General features: G+C 39.9%; 2 protein-coding genes across 3 annotated transcripts; both read right to left on the bottom strand.

The window, feature by feature from the left end:
* Nucleotides 1-1,405: 1,405 nt before the first annotated feature.
* Nucleotides 1,406-6,910, bottom strand: nbl1 (NBL1, DAN family BMP antagonist). Its single transcript, XM_034082180.2, has 4 exons — nt 6,479-6,910; nt 4,636-4,816; nt 3,588-3,699; nt 1,406-2,026 (listed from the first exon to the last, which is right to left on the bottom strand). The coding sequence occupies exons 2-4, from the start codon at nt 4,806-4,808 to the stop codon at nt 1,745-1,747; spliced, it is 567 nt and encodes a 188-aa protein (XP_033938071.1). The 5' UTR covers nt 4,809-4,816; nt 6,479-6,910; the 3' UTR covers nt 1,406-1,744.
* A 2,191-nt stretch (nt 6,911-9,101) lies between these two features.
* Nucleotides 9,102-18,744, bottom strand: LOC117447025 (MICOS complex subunit Mic10-like). Of its 2 annotated transcripts, none has more exons than XM_034083599.2 (4): nt 18,634-18,744; nt 9,554-9,601; nt 9,359-9,468; nt 9,102-9,272 (listed from the first exon to the last, which is right to left on the bottom strand). In XM_034083599.2, the coding sequence occupies exons 1-4, from the start codon at nt 18,692-18,694 to the stop codon at nt 9,264-9,266; spliced, it is 228 nt and encodes a 75-aa protein (XP_033939490.1). In that variant the 5' UTR covers nt 18,695-18,744; the 3' UTR covers nt 9,102-9,263. The 2 variants fall into 2 exon arrangements, with proteins under 2 accessions (XP_033939490.1, XP_033939488.1); XM_034083597.2 differs by having other exon boundaries at nt 9,359-9,480.
* Between the last annotated feature and the right edge of the window lie 1,010 nt (nt 18,745-19,754).

Genomic DNA, 19,754 nt, shown 5'->3' on the forward strand with positions numbered 1-19,754 from the left:
AAATCCTTGGTGTTTCAATACCCTCGTAGCACATTGTTGCCCTGAGGGGTGAGGTCACATTTTATGATTGATATAATATCAGGGACCCCTAAGCTCCTAAAACACATGGTGAAACATTTGTTTCACCCCAAAATAAAAAGTCAAGCCATAGAGGGTTAAAAGTTAAGGGGCTTACTGGTAATAAAGCCTACCCAGACTCCACCTGTAACATCTGCTGACATCTGCTGGACTCTCTGTGAACTTTTGAAACTAAACGTAGCAAACACTTTTTTTTTTGGCAGCCACTACAAACACTGTTCTTCAGAAACGTCCATGGCCTTATTTCATTGACTGGGCAGAGGTTCAGTTTATTTAACCCAGCAGAGCATGAACTGAACGCCCTCCATTTGTATCCTTTCAGGAACATCGAGCTTTGTGTGCCGCTCTCTGCCTCCAGCCACGAGGTCACTCTCCATCCATTTGTGAACAGCATCCTGCAGGTTGCCATGGTAATTCATCTTAGCAGCAGCATTTCAGGTCAACAAGGAGCACTCGAACACCAACAATGCACATAAAAGGATATCTCTCTCCCTAACGACGTCTATCTGTGAACTGATGTACCGTTATGGAGATAATAAGGTCATCATTTCAACAGCTGTATTTTTGACACTATGGCTGTCACAATATCAGATTTACATTTCAATATACATATACCCCCTACTTGGCACAATGTTACCTATTGTGCTATCTTCAGTTACAGCTTGAATATTAATTAACATTAGAAACAGATTTTACAGAAGTCTTTTAACATTTCAAATGAAAAACGTGGGGCCAAATCTTACACAGTGCTTAAAGGTGCACAAAATGAGGAATGGGGATTATTCCCACTATCTACCCACTTTGCAGTCTCTCTAATAGGGGACAATTTGTACTGTCAGCATGAGCAGGAATAACATTAAGAGAGACCATAAACTAGCTTTGTTTTAAGATTGAAATATTTTTTGAATTCTGCATTATAATTAAGGAACATACAAAGAGCATGAATAATATGGATACACAAGTGAAAGTATCTCTACACAGCTTTCTTAGTGGTTTCCATCACAGCATGTCATTAAACTTTCTGGCACAGTGAGAACAGATTTAAGCCAAAGACGCAGCAAACAGCGGGGTCTCTTCCCATCATGCACCTCTTCTGTGCGCCAGTAAGTGGCATCTATTAAATGTCCAGGTTTTGTGAGTTTTTGTTGATAACCAACACCATGTGCTGTGGCCCAAACTCCCACAGCAGCCACATGATACAAAAAAAACCCGTCAGTTTTTAGAAACTGTAAAAGGAGCCGTTTGTGATTCTTTGAACCAAAACCAAATTTCTTGTGATGCAAAAAAACAAAACAATAGTTTTACTCGCACTTATGAATAGAACAAAAGACAAAAGACAGTTATGTCAACAATAAGATATAGTGTATTAAAGCAGATTAAAAGTATTCAGACTACAGCGCATGTAAGCACACATGTTAAATCAGCAAACAAAAAGATTGCATGGACTGATGTGTTTGTTCGAGTTTATATACAATGGAGTGAAATCTGAGAGCATTACTTTATGAAAGTGTGAGTGTAAGTATGTCTGTGTGTGAGAGTGAGGTTTTAACACATAGGCAAGCCATATTCTCAAAGTGCCTTTACAATACTACAGATTGGCACAAAGGATGTGGTGTGGAAGGACAGAGGGCCGCAGAGAGGAGCAAAGTTACAAAGAGAGCGTCACCTAACCTCCGTCTGATGTGTGTGGTAGTGTGTGATGATCTGTGTGTGGGTGAGCATGCTTATGAGAGTGTGTGTCTGGAGGGGGCAGAGGGCGAGCCTGAGCGCCGCTGATGGTGTCGGATAAAGACGGAGTTTCCACCACGTTGTCTGCTGGATACAGCTGCATCACCCCCCCCTCCTGGCCGCCCTCCTTAATGCAGGGCTGGCAGCTGCAGAAGAAGATCCTCTCCACCAGCTTATCCACGTGAGGAGACTCTTTACTTCCCGGGCAATCCAGAGTCACCTGTTCACACACACATGCATTTATGTTAATACAAATACATACGTCATAGAGAGAGAACAAAGGAGAGAGGAAAGAGGGTTTTGTTTTCATATCTGGAGTTACAAAGTAAATCGCTACCGGAATTCTGATCTCATGAACAGAAACTGAAATTTGCATTTGGCCGAATTGGTACTGAAATCCAACCATTTGTGGATGTTTGGCCTGATATGATGCTGTTACTTTTCATATCTTTAAGGATGGAGGAAATATTAATTAATGTACAACTTCCAAAAATCGTTTTCGAATGTATTTTTATACAAAAAACTATTACTTATGTTACACACAGTAATTATACCAACAGAATAAAGGTTTTGTCAAGTAATAACAATTCAATTGTTGTAAATCACATTTAACTGGTATTTTGTGGGGTTTTTTTTAAATGTAAAGTTTCTGAGAATTGTAAATCTATCAATTGTATTTATAAAAATGGGTGGATTTTTATATTTTTGGATAACTTAAATTGTTATTCTTAAAGTCGTATTAAACTGAGTTTTTTTTAGCAACTGTTGCAGTATTATAGGTTACCATTTGTCTAGGGTTGCCTTTATGTGTAAATATAACTGTTAAATTGGTAAGAAAAGGGAATTTTCCATTTTATTCGGGACGTATATTTTATTTGGTGGTTTATATACTTTTTATATATATTTGAGATAATCAGATTTGTATACTATGTACATATTTGTATATGTGGATTGATGAGTGAGTGTTTTAGGTTAAATTCTTACTCCCTACTGTTGTATTTGATTGCCAAGAAAAAGACTGCACGAAGATTATATTCTCACTAAATATGAAATAAACAGAATATATAAAACCTCAGTGTTGCACAAGCTCTTCCAGACCTCACACAACTTCCCCTCACTGGTTCCATTATTCATTGAAAATGATCATTCAGCAGTTTTATCTTGATCTACCACCAAGTGCCAAAGCAGCATGGAGCAGTATCCTCTTTCATGAGAGCTGACTTTGTTTTGCTTCAAACTGAATTTTGTTAAAAGTCCTGCAACAACAATCATAACCACAGACATAAACATCAATTTTCAGATAATTAGAAGTAAGGCGAGACCATAAATGTGATTTCTCTAGAACTGCTGAAGCTAAAAAAATAGTTTGAAAATTAATTAATCTATCAGATAACAGCGTTGCACTCCAAGAGATACAATATTTCCAACTGAAACATGAGGCGGGCTCACCTGTGGTCCTACCAGCCAAGTCTACCTGGCAGCTCTCCAAACGACATACACCTCACTACAGAGGCTTTGTTGTCGAAAGACTGGATTCCTTCTGGCTAACAGGGACAATGAACTTTAGAGGAATATAAATACAGGATGTAGGCCCATAGGAAACCGCAGACATTCTGACATAAATCTATTCAAAAGTCTCAATTTCTGTGTTTCTTATCTGCTTTGTGCAAGCCAGTGAACAGGATTCTTTTATGTTGGAAACCTGTGGTTTTGCATGGGGGTTTGACAGACTGGTGCTGGTGTGCGCTTGCTACATTAGCTAATGGTGTAATAAATCTTACCACTTCCCACTGTGACTCGGCAGGCATGCAGGAGTCACAGTGCACCAGGGATTCGGTTGACTGTGGGAAAGTGTTGGGGACGCTGTAGCTGAAACACTGGCCCAGACAAGCTCTGTGAGGAGGACAAAGTGCATTATTACATGATTAACTGCACAGCCAGTCTGTTCATTCCTGTGTAACCTGGGGATGTCTGGTCCCCTCAGGCCAAAGACAATATCCGGCATGTTTTACATAAAACCTAAAAGGAAGTAGTTCTTATAATGCCAGGTAAATGTGTAAAGCATTGAATTGTATGTCTGCATCTGCTGGTGAGCCATCATGAAAACAGTGGGCATATCATGTTATAATGACAATACAGCATGGACTTTTCATACTAGTAGGCCTAAAATAGCTTATAGCTTCATTGTTCTCCAAAAATGTATAAAAACACATTACTAAGCTACTGAGCCCACTGCTCCTACTAGGATGGGTTAAATGTAGAGAACACATGTCACTGTGTGCGTGCTGTGTGCTCTGCATGTGTGACCATTAAAGAGGGTTTCTTCCCTCCAATTCTATTGGTGCACTGGATGATCTGTAGACATGAATACCTCTCCTGTAAATACTCCCCAGAGCAACACATAATCTCCTATATTTTTGTTTTACTCCTGTTTGAGTATGTTAGCTAAAAGGTACAGAAATTCAGATATCCTCAGTGTTACCTCTAAGACCATGCCTGCAGTTTCCTAACATTCTTTTATGTTTTTCAATGCAGTTTTCCAACCATGCAGGCATGATTAACATTCATTTTGAGCAAGTTTAGAAATCAACATGCTGAGTTGAAACTTGCTCGGCGTAGTGTGAGTAGTTTGTTATTTATTCAAGCTTCACACTGTACTTGTAGGGTTATGGAAGGATTAGCTCTGCCTCACAAATGTCAACTCACTTGAATTTATCTTTGAGGATGCAACATTATTGACATCTAGACATTCTGCATTATTCACTTTTTGAGTTGCAGAGAAATGGTCAGACAGAGAAAGAAAGAGACAGAGAGGGCCTTCATCCTGACCTGTTTTGAATAGAGCGAGGCTGACATCCTGTGTGCCCGACTATCTGTGTGATGTTCTTGGCCTCGCACCAGGCGCTTTTGTCAGGGAACAGCGCCAGGCGGTTGATGTGGGCAGGCGGTGCCGCTGAATACAGTGCAAACAGTGCCCAACAAATCTGAATCCTCTGCCACATGACTGCACCTAAAGGGGCGTAAAACCAGTCAGCAAGTTAACGCTCTGTTAACCTTGTTCCACATAAAAACACAAATTACAAAAACTAGTGCCACTGATCTGATGTTGCCGAGCTGTACAGTACATTTTGGACTTCACATATCCACGGACATGTGGATTGGCAACTTCCTGGTGATTAGTAGCTTGCATGTTTGGCTCATTATGATTAAAAGATACTTCTTAATGGCCTTTATGTATCACCAGCGGCAGAGAGAACATAATGTGTTAATATTGTACCAAAAGAGACACTACAATGGGGGAGGGAGGCTAAACTGACTAATACCAAGTCTGCTCCGTTTCATTCTCTTCTTTAAAAATACCTCAACCAGGCACGTCATTTACAACCTACAAAATCGTTTTCTCCTGCTGCTTATAAAAAAAAGGTGTCTCATGGTCACCCACGTCGACTACTTCACACACTTTTTAGCACTTCCAAATGTCTCTGACACAACAAACCATGTCTATGACCATAGACCATGTCCATGAGGGTGAAGACTTAATTGAAATGAAAAATATAAATGTGCCTTTTCTATGTTTTTTTAAAAACTTCACATCTCAAAATGTAGGCTAACATTATGTTAACTTTCTTTAATCCCAGCAGACACTACAAGATTAAGCACCTATAACCAGAGGTGGAAGAAATACTCTGATTATTTATTATTAATAGTAGCAATATAGTGTTACAAGTAAAAGCATTGCATTATAATTTGTACTTAAGTAAAAGTAAAAAAGTATTGGTATACAAATATACTTTAAGTAGCCTACCAAAAGTACACGTTATACAGAATGGACCATTATCGTCAAATATTATTTTATTACACATTCTTGGAGCATTAATCTGTGCTCTTCAAAGTTGTACTTTGTTATTAGGTTTAATTAATTACTTTATAGTGTAATGTATTAGGCCTACAACATTTGTAAAGAGTAAAGTATAAAGTAGTTTAATTTGAAAATAAAGTAAAGTAGCTACAAGTAGCTACCTCAACATTATACTCAAGTACAGTACTTCAGTAAATGTACTTACTTTACACCACTGCGTATAACCATAGACTTATGCGTATAACTCGTGCAGTAACAGATACATTACCCTTCCAAAGGCTATGTAGCGAGTTTTACGATAAAAAAAAAACCTACCTATTTTCCGGACATCTTATATGGCTTGAGGTTCAATTCGATTTTGAACAATTGTATAGCCGCAATCTGTCACAAGACATCAGCTCCCAGTAACGTAATCAACATTAACGCCGGCCACGGTTCTGTTTAACGGCTGATAGGCCTACATGTTAAAAGATTTCAAAATGTTATTTTGTTCTCATTCTTTTATTTCTCGCACTTTAATTATAACATATTTAGTCGCCCAAAGTGATATCCCCCCGGCGAATTACGGGTTTCCCTCGAGTAACTTCCTTTATTGATACAGTCTACTTCGGAAGATGGGAGAAATTGTTCCGTCATTTTTAAACAAGTGTCGCAGCTAAAGTAGATTTACGGATGAAAACTGGCTAACCTAGCTAACGGTTGGTAGAAAAACGACTGTAAATTGAGAAGTGTTACTTCAAAACTTTAGTTAAAAGTAGTAAAGTAACTTCCTGAGTAACGTGCTACAGCAGTGGTCTTACTAGAGAAACTTACCAACACTGACCCCACAGGAAACAGCCGGTTGAACACAGCGCTATGTCCCGCTGAGCTGACAGCCCCCTCACCGAAGCCTGTGGATGCGGGTTGCGGAATACCTCCGTGCGCTGATAATCTCTAGAAAAATATGAGCACTTGGTCAACTGCAGGAATACTTCAGAGCCCAGTCAGTCATAAAAGAGTTAGCCTATATGCATCACCCGGGGAGAAAAATAACCGTGCGTCCGACGGGGAAGGATGGGGAGATGGGGTTAGTTATGAGCGCTATCTCATCCCAGAGTCCATCAGACCGTCCCTCCCCTTTGTTCTCCTCTCGGCCAGTGTTAAATTCTCTCGTAACTCCACGGAAAAATACTTTCCAAGTAGTTGTCTTTTGTTGTAAAACTCTGTAGCCGGGGTTAGGCGCGGTTGAGCCCACAGACTGGAGTCCTGCTGTGCTGTCTCTGGACGAAAGAAGACGGGGAGGAGGAGGGGGGACTCAGGGGAAGGTATGAAATGTTTCCCAAAGTATAATCGAGGCGAGACCCCAGATCAGATTTACAGGACATAATGCAAATATAATAAGATTACAAAATATTTACAGCCATGCGTTAACTTTGCAAAGAGCCTACATATGTCATTGCTTTACTATATGTTTTTTTAGGCTACGTTTGACATTGTGAACATGCAATAAGCTGTAAAGCAGATGTGAATCAATGCTCTGATATTTCTCTGATTCCTTTAGGAAATTATATCAACAGCAGGTTAACCATAAACTCATGACAACTTGATCTAATTAAGGCCCCTCAATATGTTTGGAGTGAAACCACTGACAGATTCATGAGCACGAGTTGCTTCAAGGCATGATGTTGTACCTGGTTTTGCTGACTGGGAGTTCACCCCTTTGAAATCTTATTTTAAAAGCAATACGAGCATAACTATTGGCTTAATATTATGATACACAATTCAGATCTTTGGGCAAAATGTAAGTGTCTTCTCTGGCTCCAAATAACTGTCAGTAGCAGTGTTTTAAGCACGAATGTACGAAATGTAATAAAAAATAAACTGATTACAACGACATACGTAAAGTAAAAAGAAGAGGAAAAAAAGGAAATATCAATGACAACTATCAACAACAGAGGGACATTAAAGAAGTCCAAACATTATATTTTTAAGAATTAGTTGGCCGAAAGATTTGTCTTTACTTTAGCCTGTATATGTATATATATATATATATTTATTTTTTTATAAAGTAGATAAAAGCAATCACAGGGACCTTTGTTGTGCATTACATAATTTTAATACCAATAACATTTAGTGATTAATAATTCTACAAATACTTTTGGCTTACAGACTTTTGGTGTTTTTTACAGTGTGGTCTATGTTTTAACACAAATATCTGAATACGTGAGCATCAGTAGCTCAAAGCTCGAGTCATGCAGCAGCACACAAGGCATGTCTGGTTTTATATTTCATGCCAGACCTTCACCAACATTGACTGAACCGTTTTGAGTTATTAAATGAAAAAATGCTATTAGCATTATTAGACTTGTAATTATGATTCACCAAGGAGACATTTCAGACAGGCACAGACAAGTATGGCCTATGGGTTTCGACTACATCTCAGCGGTGCCACTGGTCCCCCTCTCACACACACACCCCATTCCTGCACTTCATCCTACCTGCCTACAGGTGTGCAGCCTGGCTTGTGTCCATGAGCACCCCTAGCTGTCTCACGCTCCACTTGCAAACAAATATTTTAATGGACAGGGGACGAGTGACATGGCTTAATTTCTGGCTTTGCTCATTATGTGCTTACATTGCTGAGAAGGCTGTTACTGTGATGGAGAGGGAAAATGTGAGTGTGTGTGATAGTGAATGCACACATGTGTCAATGTTTTCTTTGATGTGAAGTGTAAACCATGTGTTATGTTCAGAGTGCAAAGTGCAGAACTCACCTGTTAGTAATAAGACCGAGCTCCAGTCCAGAAAAGGCATTCCTCTGCATTCCACAGATTCTGCTTCACCAGGGGGCTGGATAAACATATGCGCCTGCACACACTCACACAAACAATCCCTCTTCTCTCATAGCAGGCCCACGCAACTACACATAAGTGATCAATCACACTCAAAACAATCTCTCCAAACAGACTGACAGCCAACGAATACACAAGACGTCAGAGATTCTTCTTGATATGGAGACGTGTGCTTTTCTGACTCCCTGTGAAGAAAACAGTCACAGCAAACACACTTGTCCAACTCACACAACTTAAAACAGGACTGCAAAATTATTGCATACTATGTAAATCCTTAATCTAGCTTGAGTTAAACTTGGACTTTGTTACTTAGGAATCAACCCATTATGGTATCAAAAGAAACATACATCTATAAATGCGAAATCCATATGAACTAACATACCTTTCTTTCTATGCATTAGTCTCCCACAAACTGCATGTTCTTCTTTCTGTGCAACTTTTCATCCTCCCACTCTCCAACAGGGCTGCAGATGCTGAACCTGGCCCTCATTCCAAAACAGCAGGAGTTCAAGTCTCCCAGCTCATTAACACACAATTGCGTCCCACCCCAAACCACATTTCGTTCCCCTCAGAAAAACACAAAGAGAAAGAGAGTAAAACAAAGACAGATTTCCAGAATTGCTTTATTAAATATACACTGACTGCCACTTGATACACACAATGTTGGCATCATTGATCATTAGTGCTAGGACAGAAATGAGCAGCAAAACAACAACAAAAACAGACAAGCATCTTCGTGGCAAATCCTAATCATCTGTAGTCCTTCATTATTGGTCCTGTAAATAAGCAAACAAATATTGTTAAAAAGTATGATCAGTGCACAAACCTTTAGTAAATAATACATGTCATACACTCTGCTTACCTTAACCATGCTGCCATGAACCAGGTATGGTGACCTTAAGTCATGCTGGCAGTTGGCGTATCCCATGCCCAGTCCCAAACCTGAACCAAGTGAAACAGGCCATGTGCGACCTGAGGGAGAAACTCAACCATAAATTATGTTTAAAAGTAAAAAAAAACATGCATTTAAAAGTCTATCTTAAAAAGGAGCACTTACGTTTGAAGAGAACGACAGAGAACAAAACGCCAAGACCAAGGCCAGTAACTGCAAAAAGAGAGAGAATAACAAAGTTAGAGTGCTGTGATTAAAATACACTTCCAAAAAAATATTTCACTTGAGCACTGAGGTAATGTGATCATGTCTGATCCAACATAAAAACTGGCTGGCAGATTTAAATCTGTTGTAATGAGGTCAGTGGGGTGCCGCTATTATGTTTGATGCAAGAGTTGGTAAATAGCACAAGTTAGCAAGACATTGCTCATTAGGAAAAGAGAAGGAGAGAAAAAGCAGAAAGAGCACAACCTTCTAAGAAAGAAAGAAAATATTAAAAGGGGTGAAAGGGAGGGGGAAATCAGCTAAAATGAGGAACGACAGTGAGGCTGAAGTACAAAACAAATGTAGGTCAAAGAGTGCAAACATGTGCAGGTAAGCAATGTCTTGAGCCAGTATGGTCAAGCGGAAGGTGAGTCGGTGGCACAGGAGTGTTTGAAGTGCTGAGACCGGAGTGGGATCTTGAGGAGGAATGTGTTTGTGCGTTTAACTTCACCCCAGCCAGCACAGAAAACACATAAAAAAACATCCATTTGGGCCCCTCCGACTCTTAAATTGGGTTCAGAGAGCTATGCAGCATGACCGAACCAGAAACCTCAGACTGTTCTCTATTACACAACTTACAAATGTAAAACAAGACCATAAAAGACCCCACACGCCCTCACTATCTTTGCAGATCTACAATAAATCATTTTCCTCTGCGTGCATTTCAAGCAGAGATTCAGATAGATTTAAGGTTCTCCGTCTGTTGAAGCCTCAGTGTTTCTTTAGTCTTGAGCCAGAGCCGTTTTGAAGTCCCATGATGTTCCACTGACAGTAAAAGCATTGGCAAAATATGAGGGCTGATCAACATCTCCTTTTGGCCTCTATTCTATTTGTCTGGATGTCTTCAAGTTGGATAGATTATGGATGTGAAGTAGAATGAACTGTATAACCCAAAACACTGAATGTACTCCCAGAAACTATGGTATTGTTTTTTCTTTGTTCATTATCTAAAGTCGTTTTTCCAAGTACTTTGAGAACGGGATCACTAAAGACATTTATTTTCAATCACTTTGACTTAGTGAAATATTTTTACTTTAAATTAGCCTTAATTCACAATAGCTCTGACCACTTGCATGCATGCATCTACACGTTCATGCATTCACACACACAATCTCACAAAACATTTGACCAACTTTCAGCCTCAAAGGGTGAGAACAGTTAACGCATGTATGGTATAACAGACATTGCAATTTTCAAATTTAGGGTTAGGATTAGGTAGGTTTCTTTGTACAGGAGGGGACCATATTTGCACAGCTTGAGTGAAAAATATGACTAAGTGACAGTCATACTGCAAATGTAAAGTAATATAACTTATGTATTTTAAATTGTACAGCCCTTCTTTCTTATGACTATTTTACTTCCAGTTTCCAGAGGAATTGGTTGAAGTACATTTTGTTCCACCACTTTTTTGTCAGTTAAACTCATCATCTAAAATATGAATTGCCACATAATTGTTTTAATTTAGTGCCATCTTCAGGTCAACATGTATTTATTTACTTATCTTTGAAATACTTTTGTAATTAAAATACATTCTTGTCAGCTTTGTCGTTTATGCTAATTGGCAAATACTAGAATGCTAAATGCTATCCTAAGTAAGTAAACATGGTTAAAAATACTACATTTTAAACATCAGTGTTAGCATTGTCATTTGGAGCATGTTAGCAGCACACATGCAGTGAATATTATTACTCGCCTGTCTCACTAAAATACTGTTTACTAGTTCCTCAAATTAAATGGCATGTTTTAAATAAACACAGTTGTTTCCTGTTATGAAGAGGATGTTTCTGATTGTCCCCCTCCCTTAATGCAAATGCAATTCACTCTTCACAAAAAGAAGTTGGATTTGATTTCTCTCTTCACTTCTATCACTGACCAGTGTTTATTTATTTGGCTCTTTTCCTTTCCTGTACAGTGCAATCCCTTTATAGGATATCCAAAAGCTTTACCACATAATCTAAAGCTGTGGCACTAAATATAAAATGTAGTGAAGAGGCACCAGAGGAAACCCACCTTTTATATAATGTCATGGTCTTGTTTATGGTACGAGTGCCTGATACTGTGGGAAACATGCTTGTCAGGAACCGGCCGATTGCTTGGCCTATGGTATTGTTGCTTGCAGTTTTTTTAATCAACTGCTTACAAAAACCTCTTTACACTTGACACTAAGAAAAACATTTGCCATAACATAGTTGCATCTCACCCCAAAGGTCGTGACTACTCACGATTGGAAACAACGGTGAAATAAACTCACGGTAAAAGAAGCGTTTATCAGAAATTAAAAAAAATAGGCAACTGCCTTGGCCCCAAACTAAAAAGGCCCATAAACAGCTAGATCGATTTCAATTTGTAATATAATTTATATGACAAATATTGAATTATGTTACTGTAACTTGTACCACTAAATTACCAAGTAAAAGTTTCCCAAGCCCACAATTCAACAGGATACTACTAACTGTGCCCTTCTACTTCAGTGGATACCATTGTACTACTAAATGTACCTCACAGAGAAATGTTTCTGGTTATATTGCAGATCACATTTAACACATTATTAATTAAACTATCAAGAATCGTTTCAGTGCTCTGCCTTGGCGTTATTAGTGGTATAAGTTAGTAAAGCAAATGTAACAAACTTTTATAGTCATTATTCTGCTCTGCAGGACAATATGACAAACAAATAGTTTTTTTAAAACTATTTAGAGTTCACAATATAAAAACAACTATTTTGCAATGGCTGAGTGGCAGAGTTACTGTGGGAGTTCAGGTTAGAGTTATGTTGTATGAATACTATATTCAGCATCCTGTCCATGAGGGCCCATCTGCTGCAGACCGCATGTTTGACTCCGCAGGGTCTTGATGCTCTGCCACACGCTGCTGCACAGTTCACTTTTGTTCCCATTTATTATTATTGAATGTATTGCATGTCCAAAAGTCACTAAATCTTCCTGAACAATGAAAGAAAGTTAGGACTTAAAACTTTCAAACAAACCCCTGAGAACAACATATGCTGCACAGTTTCTCTGGCTGCCAGAGACACCTTGGGACAGCTGGCAGTTTGCTACACGGTGAGCTCAAAGAAAATCCACAGTGCAGATGCTTTTACTCGCAGCGAGAACATTTTTTCATTGTTCATAAGTTGACGTCATTACGTTTATTTTGGGACAGATTGTTTGTCAGTCTAAGTATTTGAGTGCTGGATAAATGCTTTTCCAAATAACCATATGAGCTCTGCATTAAGACCCTATGAGGATGTTTAATCAGAGATGTCATTGGAGGCAGTCGCAATTTCTACAGGCTCGCACTACCTGTTAGCAACTGGCATCTAGCTCTCCTGCTTACAAACTTTTAGCCATCCCTGCTTATACAAGTAGTAGTTTTAGTTGTCTGCGATCTGCCGAGGCCTACTCCCACCTGTCGAGTACGGCTGTACTGAGGTGTTTTTCCTCCGGAGACGTCGCGAAGAGACGGAGCGGCTCCACCTGTTGCTGCATGCGATCTGCGATTTACGGAGGCCTGCTCGTTGCGAAGAGACGGAGCGGCTCCACCTGTTGCTGCCTGCGATCTGCGATCTACGGAGGCCTGCTCTCACCTGTAGAATACGGCTGTACTGGAGAGGTTTTTACCCCGGAGTTGTCGCGGAGAGACGGAGTGGATCCACGCTTCGGGCTTGGCCTGCTTCCACCGGGCATGTGCTGCTGTACGGAGGAGGATTTTACCTCCGCTGGGGCCTGCTTTCCACCTGTCCTGGTTCTGCTGTTGCAGAGGCCTGCTTTCACCCCGGGCATACCACGGAGGGACCGGAGCGCTTCCACGCTGCTGTTTTCGCATGTCCTTTGCTGCTGTGCTGATTTTGCTCCAGGAACATCGCGGATACTGTGTGCTGGTCTGGGAAAACGGCCCATATCGGGATTCTGCTGTGCCTGTTAACTGTTTTGGACTATGAGAAGATCTCTAGTCATTCTGAGAAGTCTACTGGATTCAGGTCTGTTCTGCCACCCGCAGTGGGCATCCCCTGCAAAGGTTCGGATGTGTTGCTCAAACAATTACCGGTTGCCTTGTCACAGACAATCTGCTCGACAAAATATGTTTGTCTTTTTTGTTTTCCTGCGATGATGGTTCTTTAGGACTGCTTCTTAAGCTCAAATCACACTCTCGCAGACTTTTCCGGTGTTTCTAAAGTAGATGACAATGTATGTGTGTCGTTTAAGAGGAAAAGATGCCTGTTTTTTTGTTTGTTATTACTGTCAGGAAATGTACAACCTAACCCTGGTCCGCCCAGTAGTAGTAGTCAGATCGCTACTCCTGCTGATTTTAAAGCTAGGTCTGGGTTGGGTTTCATCCACTTGAATGTGCGCAGTCTGTTAGGTAAACTAGATGTTGTCCGTATCTGGGCGAGCTCGACTGACGCTGACGTCTTTGTTTTATCAGAAACATGGCTAAACAAATCTATTTTGGCCTCTGACATTGCCTTAAATGGTTTTAATGTGTATCGTACCGACCGGCCTAATAAAGGTGGTGGCGTTGCCATTTATGTTAAGAATAAGTTCAGTGTAACCACATTAGTTTCCAAATCGATCAGTAAGCAATTTGAATTTTTAGCCATAAATATAGAAGTGGCAAAGGGTCAACAGGTCATGGTAGTGAGTTGTTACAGACCCCCCTCAGCTGTCAAAGACTCCTTGTCTTCACTAGCAAATCTTTTATCACAACTAGACTACAAGGAAATAGTGCTACTTGGAGATTTTAACTGGGACTGGTTAACTGCAGTGTCAGAGGATTTTAAAAACCTTTGTATCTCTTTGAATGTTACTCAGATTGTGGACAGTCCTACTCGCCCTAACATTAAGTCCCCTAATAAATCCTCCCTAATTGATCTCATTTTAACTAATGTTCCCCATAAATACTTATCTGTGGGAGTATTTGCAAATGATCTGAGTGATCACTGTGTTTTAGCCACAATTAGGGACACTAAGGTCCAAAAGGTTATTCATCGCATTATCATTAAGAGAGACAAAAAACATTTTGTGGAGCAGGGTTTTGTTCATGATCTGTTTGGGTTTGATTGGGGTAAAATCGATCTGTGTGCTGATGTAGAAACCGCATGGTCTTATTTTTATCTTGGTTTTATGGAGATCATTGATAGACATGCACCCCTGCGTAAATTTAGAGTGAAGGGACGAGACAATCCTTGGTTTTCTGCTAATCTGTCCAGTCTCCTTCATGAGAGAAACAAGGCCTGGGCAAAGGCTAGGAAATCAGGCTCAGTGGTAGAATGGCTGCGTTTTAGGCAGCTAAGGAATAGCTTCACTTCACATATCAAAAGTGCTAAATCAAAGTACTATCTGTCAGTTACCACAAAGAATCTGAATAATCCTGGAACATTTTGGAAAGCCATTAAATCGTTATCCACCGGCGATATCCGTAATGAGCTACCTCCGTGCATTACCACAGCATCTGGCTCTATATCGGACAGGGCTACTATGCTACATTTCTTTAATGAGCATTTTGTGTCCTGTGGTTCTCTATTTGATTCTGTCACTAACTCTGCTTCTGTGAACACTACAGTATGTGACTCTGAAAAACGTGTGTTGGAAAACCCTTTTAGTTTTACCCCTATTACTGTTGATGTTGTTCGTGAAGCTTTAACCAAGTTAGATCCTAAGAAACCGGCTGGCACGGACAACGTAGAACCTTTCTTTTTAAAGATAGCTGCAGATTGTATTGCTCCACCTCTCACTACTCTTTTTAACCTCTCCCTCAGCACTAACACAATTCCAAAATTGTGGAAGTCAGCGTATGTCCTGCCTTTGCTAAAAGGAGGGGAGGCCACCTTATTAAATAACTATAGGCCAATCTCTACGTTGTCAGTTCTGGCTAAGGTTCTTGAACGCTTAGTGAGTGAACAGGTAAAGGTGTTTTTATGTACAGATGACATCCTGTCTAAACATCAGTCAGGCTTCAGAAAGCAACACAGCACTATCACAATGAAAGTGGTGAATGATGTGGCGAGTATTTTAGATAATAAGCAGAGTTGTGCAGCTCTATTTATTGACCTTTCAAAAGCGTTTGACACCGTCGATCATCACATTTTAAAGCAGAGGCTAGCCAGTATAGGCATGTCCAGCCATGCAGTGGGGTGGTTTGTGAACTACCTCTCTGAAAGGTCCCAATGTGTTCATTTTGATGGACTGTCTTCTGAGTGGTTGAACATTGCAAATGGTGTTCCCCAAGGTTCTGTTTTAGGTCCACTTTTATTCTCCATCTACATCAACAGTTTAGATGAAAATGTGGATGAAGCTACTTTACATTTTTATGCGGATGATACCGTGATGTACTGTGCAGGTCCCTCCATTAAGGAGGCTGGTGTTAAATTACAGGCTGTTTTTAACATTATTCAGACTCAGCTCTCTGAACTAAAGCTTCTTTTAAATGTTGAGAAAACCAAGGTAATGCTCTTTTCTAAAGCTAAAAAGACACCAGAGCCTGTTTTAGATATTGTAACTGAAGTGGTTACCTGTTACAAATACCTTGGTATCTGGCTTGATGATTGTCTCACTTTTAAACTTCATGTCAATAACCTGCTTAAAAAGCTGAGGGTTAGGCTAGGTTTCTTCTACAGGAACAAGTCCTGTTTCTCGCTTGAGGCCAGAAAAAGGCTAGTCACTGTGACCTTTTTACCTGTGCTGGACTATGGTGATTTGATGTATATGAATTAGGGCTGTCAAGTTAACGCGTTAATAACGCAAAAAAAAATTAACGCCACTAATTATTTTAACGCATGTGTATTTTTTTTCCTCGGCCCCCCCGTAGTTTCAGAGTGCATTGAGTTTAATAATACCATCTACAAGCTGATGCTGACAGCCCCGCTCCTGCTGCCCGCTTGCAGCAGACCACACTTCCACGCTCAACGGCAGGCACCGACTGGCCATCGGGAGAGGGTGTGTGTGTGTGTGTGTGTGTGTGTGTGTGTGTGTGTGTGTGTGTGTGTGTGTGTGTGTGTGTGTGTGGCCCGAGAGAGAGAGAGACCTTACTTCCATTGTTGTTGTTAGCATCTGGTGCTAGCTAGCTGCGCTAACGGATATAAGGAGCTGTTTAAATGAAAACAGAGGAGCGACATTTCGCCCCAACTGCACCGAGCACTTGACTTTATGCAGGCAGCCAGACAGTGGGACATTGTACGAAAAGTCAGCATACTCAGCACGGATAGTGCGCGCAACATGATTGCAGCGTCCAGGCAACACACACACACACACACACACACACACACACACACACACACACACACACACACACACACACACACACACACACACACACACACACACACACACACACACACACACACACACACACACACACACACACACACACACACACACACACACACACACACACCACACACACAACACACACACACACACACACACACACACACACACACACACACACACACACACACGAGGTTCCAGGTTGAATTGAGGCGAATATTTGTAATGTTCAGCATATTTGTCCACTCATATGTTGATAAGAGTATTAATAAGGTAAATTTAGAACAGATACAAAATGTGTGATTAATTTGCGATTAATCGCGATTAACTATGGACAATCATGCGATTAAATCGCGATTCAATATTTTAATCGACTGACAGCCCTAATATGAATGCACCTGCCAATTGCCTGGTCAAGTTAGATGCTGCGTATCACAGTGCACTAAGATTTGTGACAAACTGTAAAGCATTAACCCATCACTGTACCCTGTATGCAAGGGCTGGTTTGCCTTTGCTAACTGTACGGAGGCTCAGTCACTGGTACATTTTTATATACAAAGCCATGTTAGGGAAACTTCCATCTTATATCTGCTCCCTGATCTCACGGAAAATTGTAAGTGGCTACTGCCTGAGATCGAATGCTGTGGTTTTATTAAATGTGCCAACTGCTAGGACTGTCTTAGGGAAGACAGCTTTTAGATGCGCAGCTCCTCTGTCTTGGAATAGTCTGCAAATTAAATGGAAACTGAACAATCTGGTGCCACTAAATGTTTTTAAAGCTCGGATGGATGCTACTCAATCGGAAGCTATTGGTACCTGTTTATGTGGATAATTATGTAAATGATGCTGTATGATGTCCTTTTGTTGTTCTATTTATGTTTTTATGTTTCATGTGGAACTACGTGAGCAGGGCTCCCTTGAAAAAGAGATCTCAATGGGATTTATCTGTATAAATAAAGGTTTGAAATGAAATGAAATGGCTGGTTGAGAGAAGACCAGAGACAATAGAGGAAACCAATCATCTATTATTTTGAATACGACTTGATTTTTGACCCAGTTTATTTTGCAGTACATGTAACTGATGGAACACTAAGCTTTAACTATTGTGTGGCCCTTATATTTGTCCGTATATGGCCTACAATCCAAAACGTTTAAATGTGCACTGATTTATCAGATTTCGCCATTTTATAGTGTGCATTTGATTTGACTTCAGCCTCAGCACCTCAGTCCACCTGCACAGAACAGGTGCCTTTGTTACTGTATACCCTTTATGTGGGCTAGAACCTCAAAACTAAGACCGTAATGCTCCTTACGGTAACATATTGACTAAAGGATGAAAGGAGACACCCTGGGAATCAGGACAATAAGTATCAGGATGATGTAGGCAGAATTAACCTTTACTCCATCTACCGATGACTTTGTTCACATCTGTACAGTATGTTAGTCGAACACACAGACTCTAGCTTGTACCTTAAGGATGTCTCCTTTGATCATATACATTTCCCCCTGAAATAACATAACTGATCAGTGTAATAATGCCCATTTAGCAGACAGGTTTACATTTGACCTCAGTAATCTGTCCCTGCATGGTGAGACAGATGTCGCGGGAAAAGGACCTCGACTGAAGTGCAGCACGACTTTTGTACCGTCTGTAAAGCTGCAGAATACCTAATGACTGCGTTAATAATAACGTAACAGATATGATGACATATTTACCTGTTTTCACGGCTGTATCAGCAAGACAGCGGTCCCATTTCCGTCCATGTACGTCAGCCATGTTTTCAGCTGTAAGGAGGAAGCTCCGTAAAATATCGCGAGAGAAATGAAAATCACGTTAACACACCCCACTACCACCACCACAGCCTCATTTAAGTATTTATGCACTGTCAAACTACAAAACACATCAGTATTTTTGTGTTCTTTAACCGTTAATTTTACTCAGCTTCTTAAATAACATTTGACCATATAATAGGGTATATGTGACTTAAGGCCTACTCTATGATGAGTCTAAACCTTCCTGTTTTGAATGTATATAAATTACATAGGCTATTAACCTATTAGGTTATTGTTACATTATTTATTTTTTTACTTTGACATCATTTTCAATGTATTTATTCCTTAAATAAGCTCTTGAAAAATGAAATTGCTAACTGTTCTGGTTTCCCAGGATGTTCAACATCTTAGTTTTTTTGGTAGAAGTTCTTCATATCACAACATGTATTCGTAATATTGCACATCAGATACTTATCTGAAAACTATAACTACTATGTTCCAATTCAAAGTTATACGCAACAATAACATAATGTAAAAAAAACTCTCGATTTCCTTTTACTGGAAGATAATCTAGATGTGGCATATTTTGAGAAAATAATTTGAGCCACACCTTCTTTTAATCAAAAACATGACTTGTTCTTCAAAAAACCTTTGATAACAAATCATTTTGAGATTGTTGCTGGATTTCTTCTCTCATGAAATGTAGGCGGACATCCTTTCCACTCAAAGTCAATAATATACAGATGTCTAAAGGCAGGTTTCCCATTTACAAACAATCCAGGATGCAGAGCAGCTTCAGGGTGTAAAGAAAATGTGGTTTATGTCATAAAACCTTTGATATGGAGAATTGTCTAAACAAATAAGAAATATTATTGAAAAATAAATAGGACCGGGTCCCGAATGCCTGTTCTTTATGACACACCTCACAATAGTTAACCCCAAGATATATGGCTGACATAGACACAGTGAAAAACATGAACCCTGACTACTGGAAATGGAGATAACTTATCTTTCCACCAAAACATACAAGACATACAGTATGTCAGAAGATATTCTTGTAAAAA

This window comes from Pseudochaenichthys georgianus, chromosome 5 (genome assembly GCF_902827115.2).
Source record: "Pseudochaenichthys georgianus chromosome 5, fPseGeo1.2, whole genome shotgun sequence".
In the NCBI taxonomy this organism is placed as follows: domain Eukaryota; kingdom Metazoa; phylum Chordata; class Actinopteri; order Perciformes; family Channichthyidae; genus Pseudochaenichthys; species Pseudochaenichthys georgianus.

Bases quoted from the DNA above. Each gene is read 5' to 3' on its own strand.
- LOC117447025 (XM_034083597.2), bottom strand. From the start codon at position 18,694: ATGGCTGACGTACATGGACGGAAATGGGACCGCTGTCTTGCTGATACA. The intron at 9,602-18,633 runs GTAAATATGTCA...CTCTTTTTGCAG, and splicing joins TGATACAGCCGTGAAAACAG to TTACTGGCCTTGGTCTTGGC. The intron at 9,481-9,553 runs GTAAGTGCTCCT...TTTATGGTTGAG, and splicing joins CTCTGTCGTTCTCTTCAAAC to TTTCTCCCTCAGGTCGCACA.
- nbl1 (XM_034082180.2), bottom strand. From the start codon at position 4,808: ATGTGGCAGAGGATTCAGATTTGTTGGGCACTGTTTGCACTGTATTCA. The intron at 3,700-4,635 runs GTCAGGATGAAG...TCCTCCTCACAG, and splicing joins CCTCGCTCTATTCAAAACAG to AGCTTGTCTGGGCCAGTGTT. The intron at 2,027-3,587 runs GTAAGATTTATT...GTGTGTGAACAG, and splicing joins CCGAGTCACAGTGGGAAGTG to GTGACTCTGGATTGCCCGGG.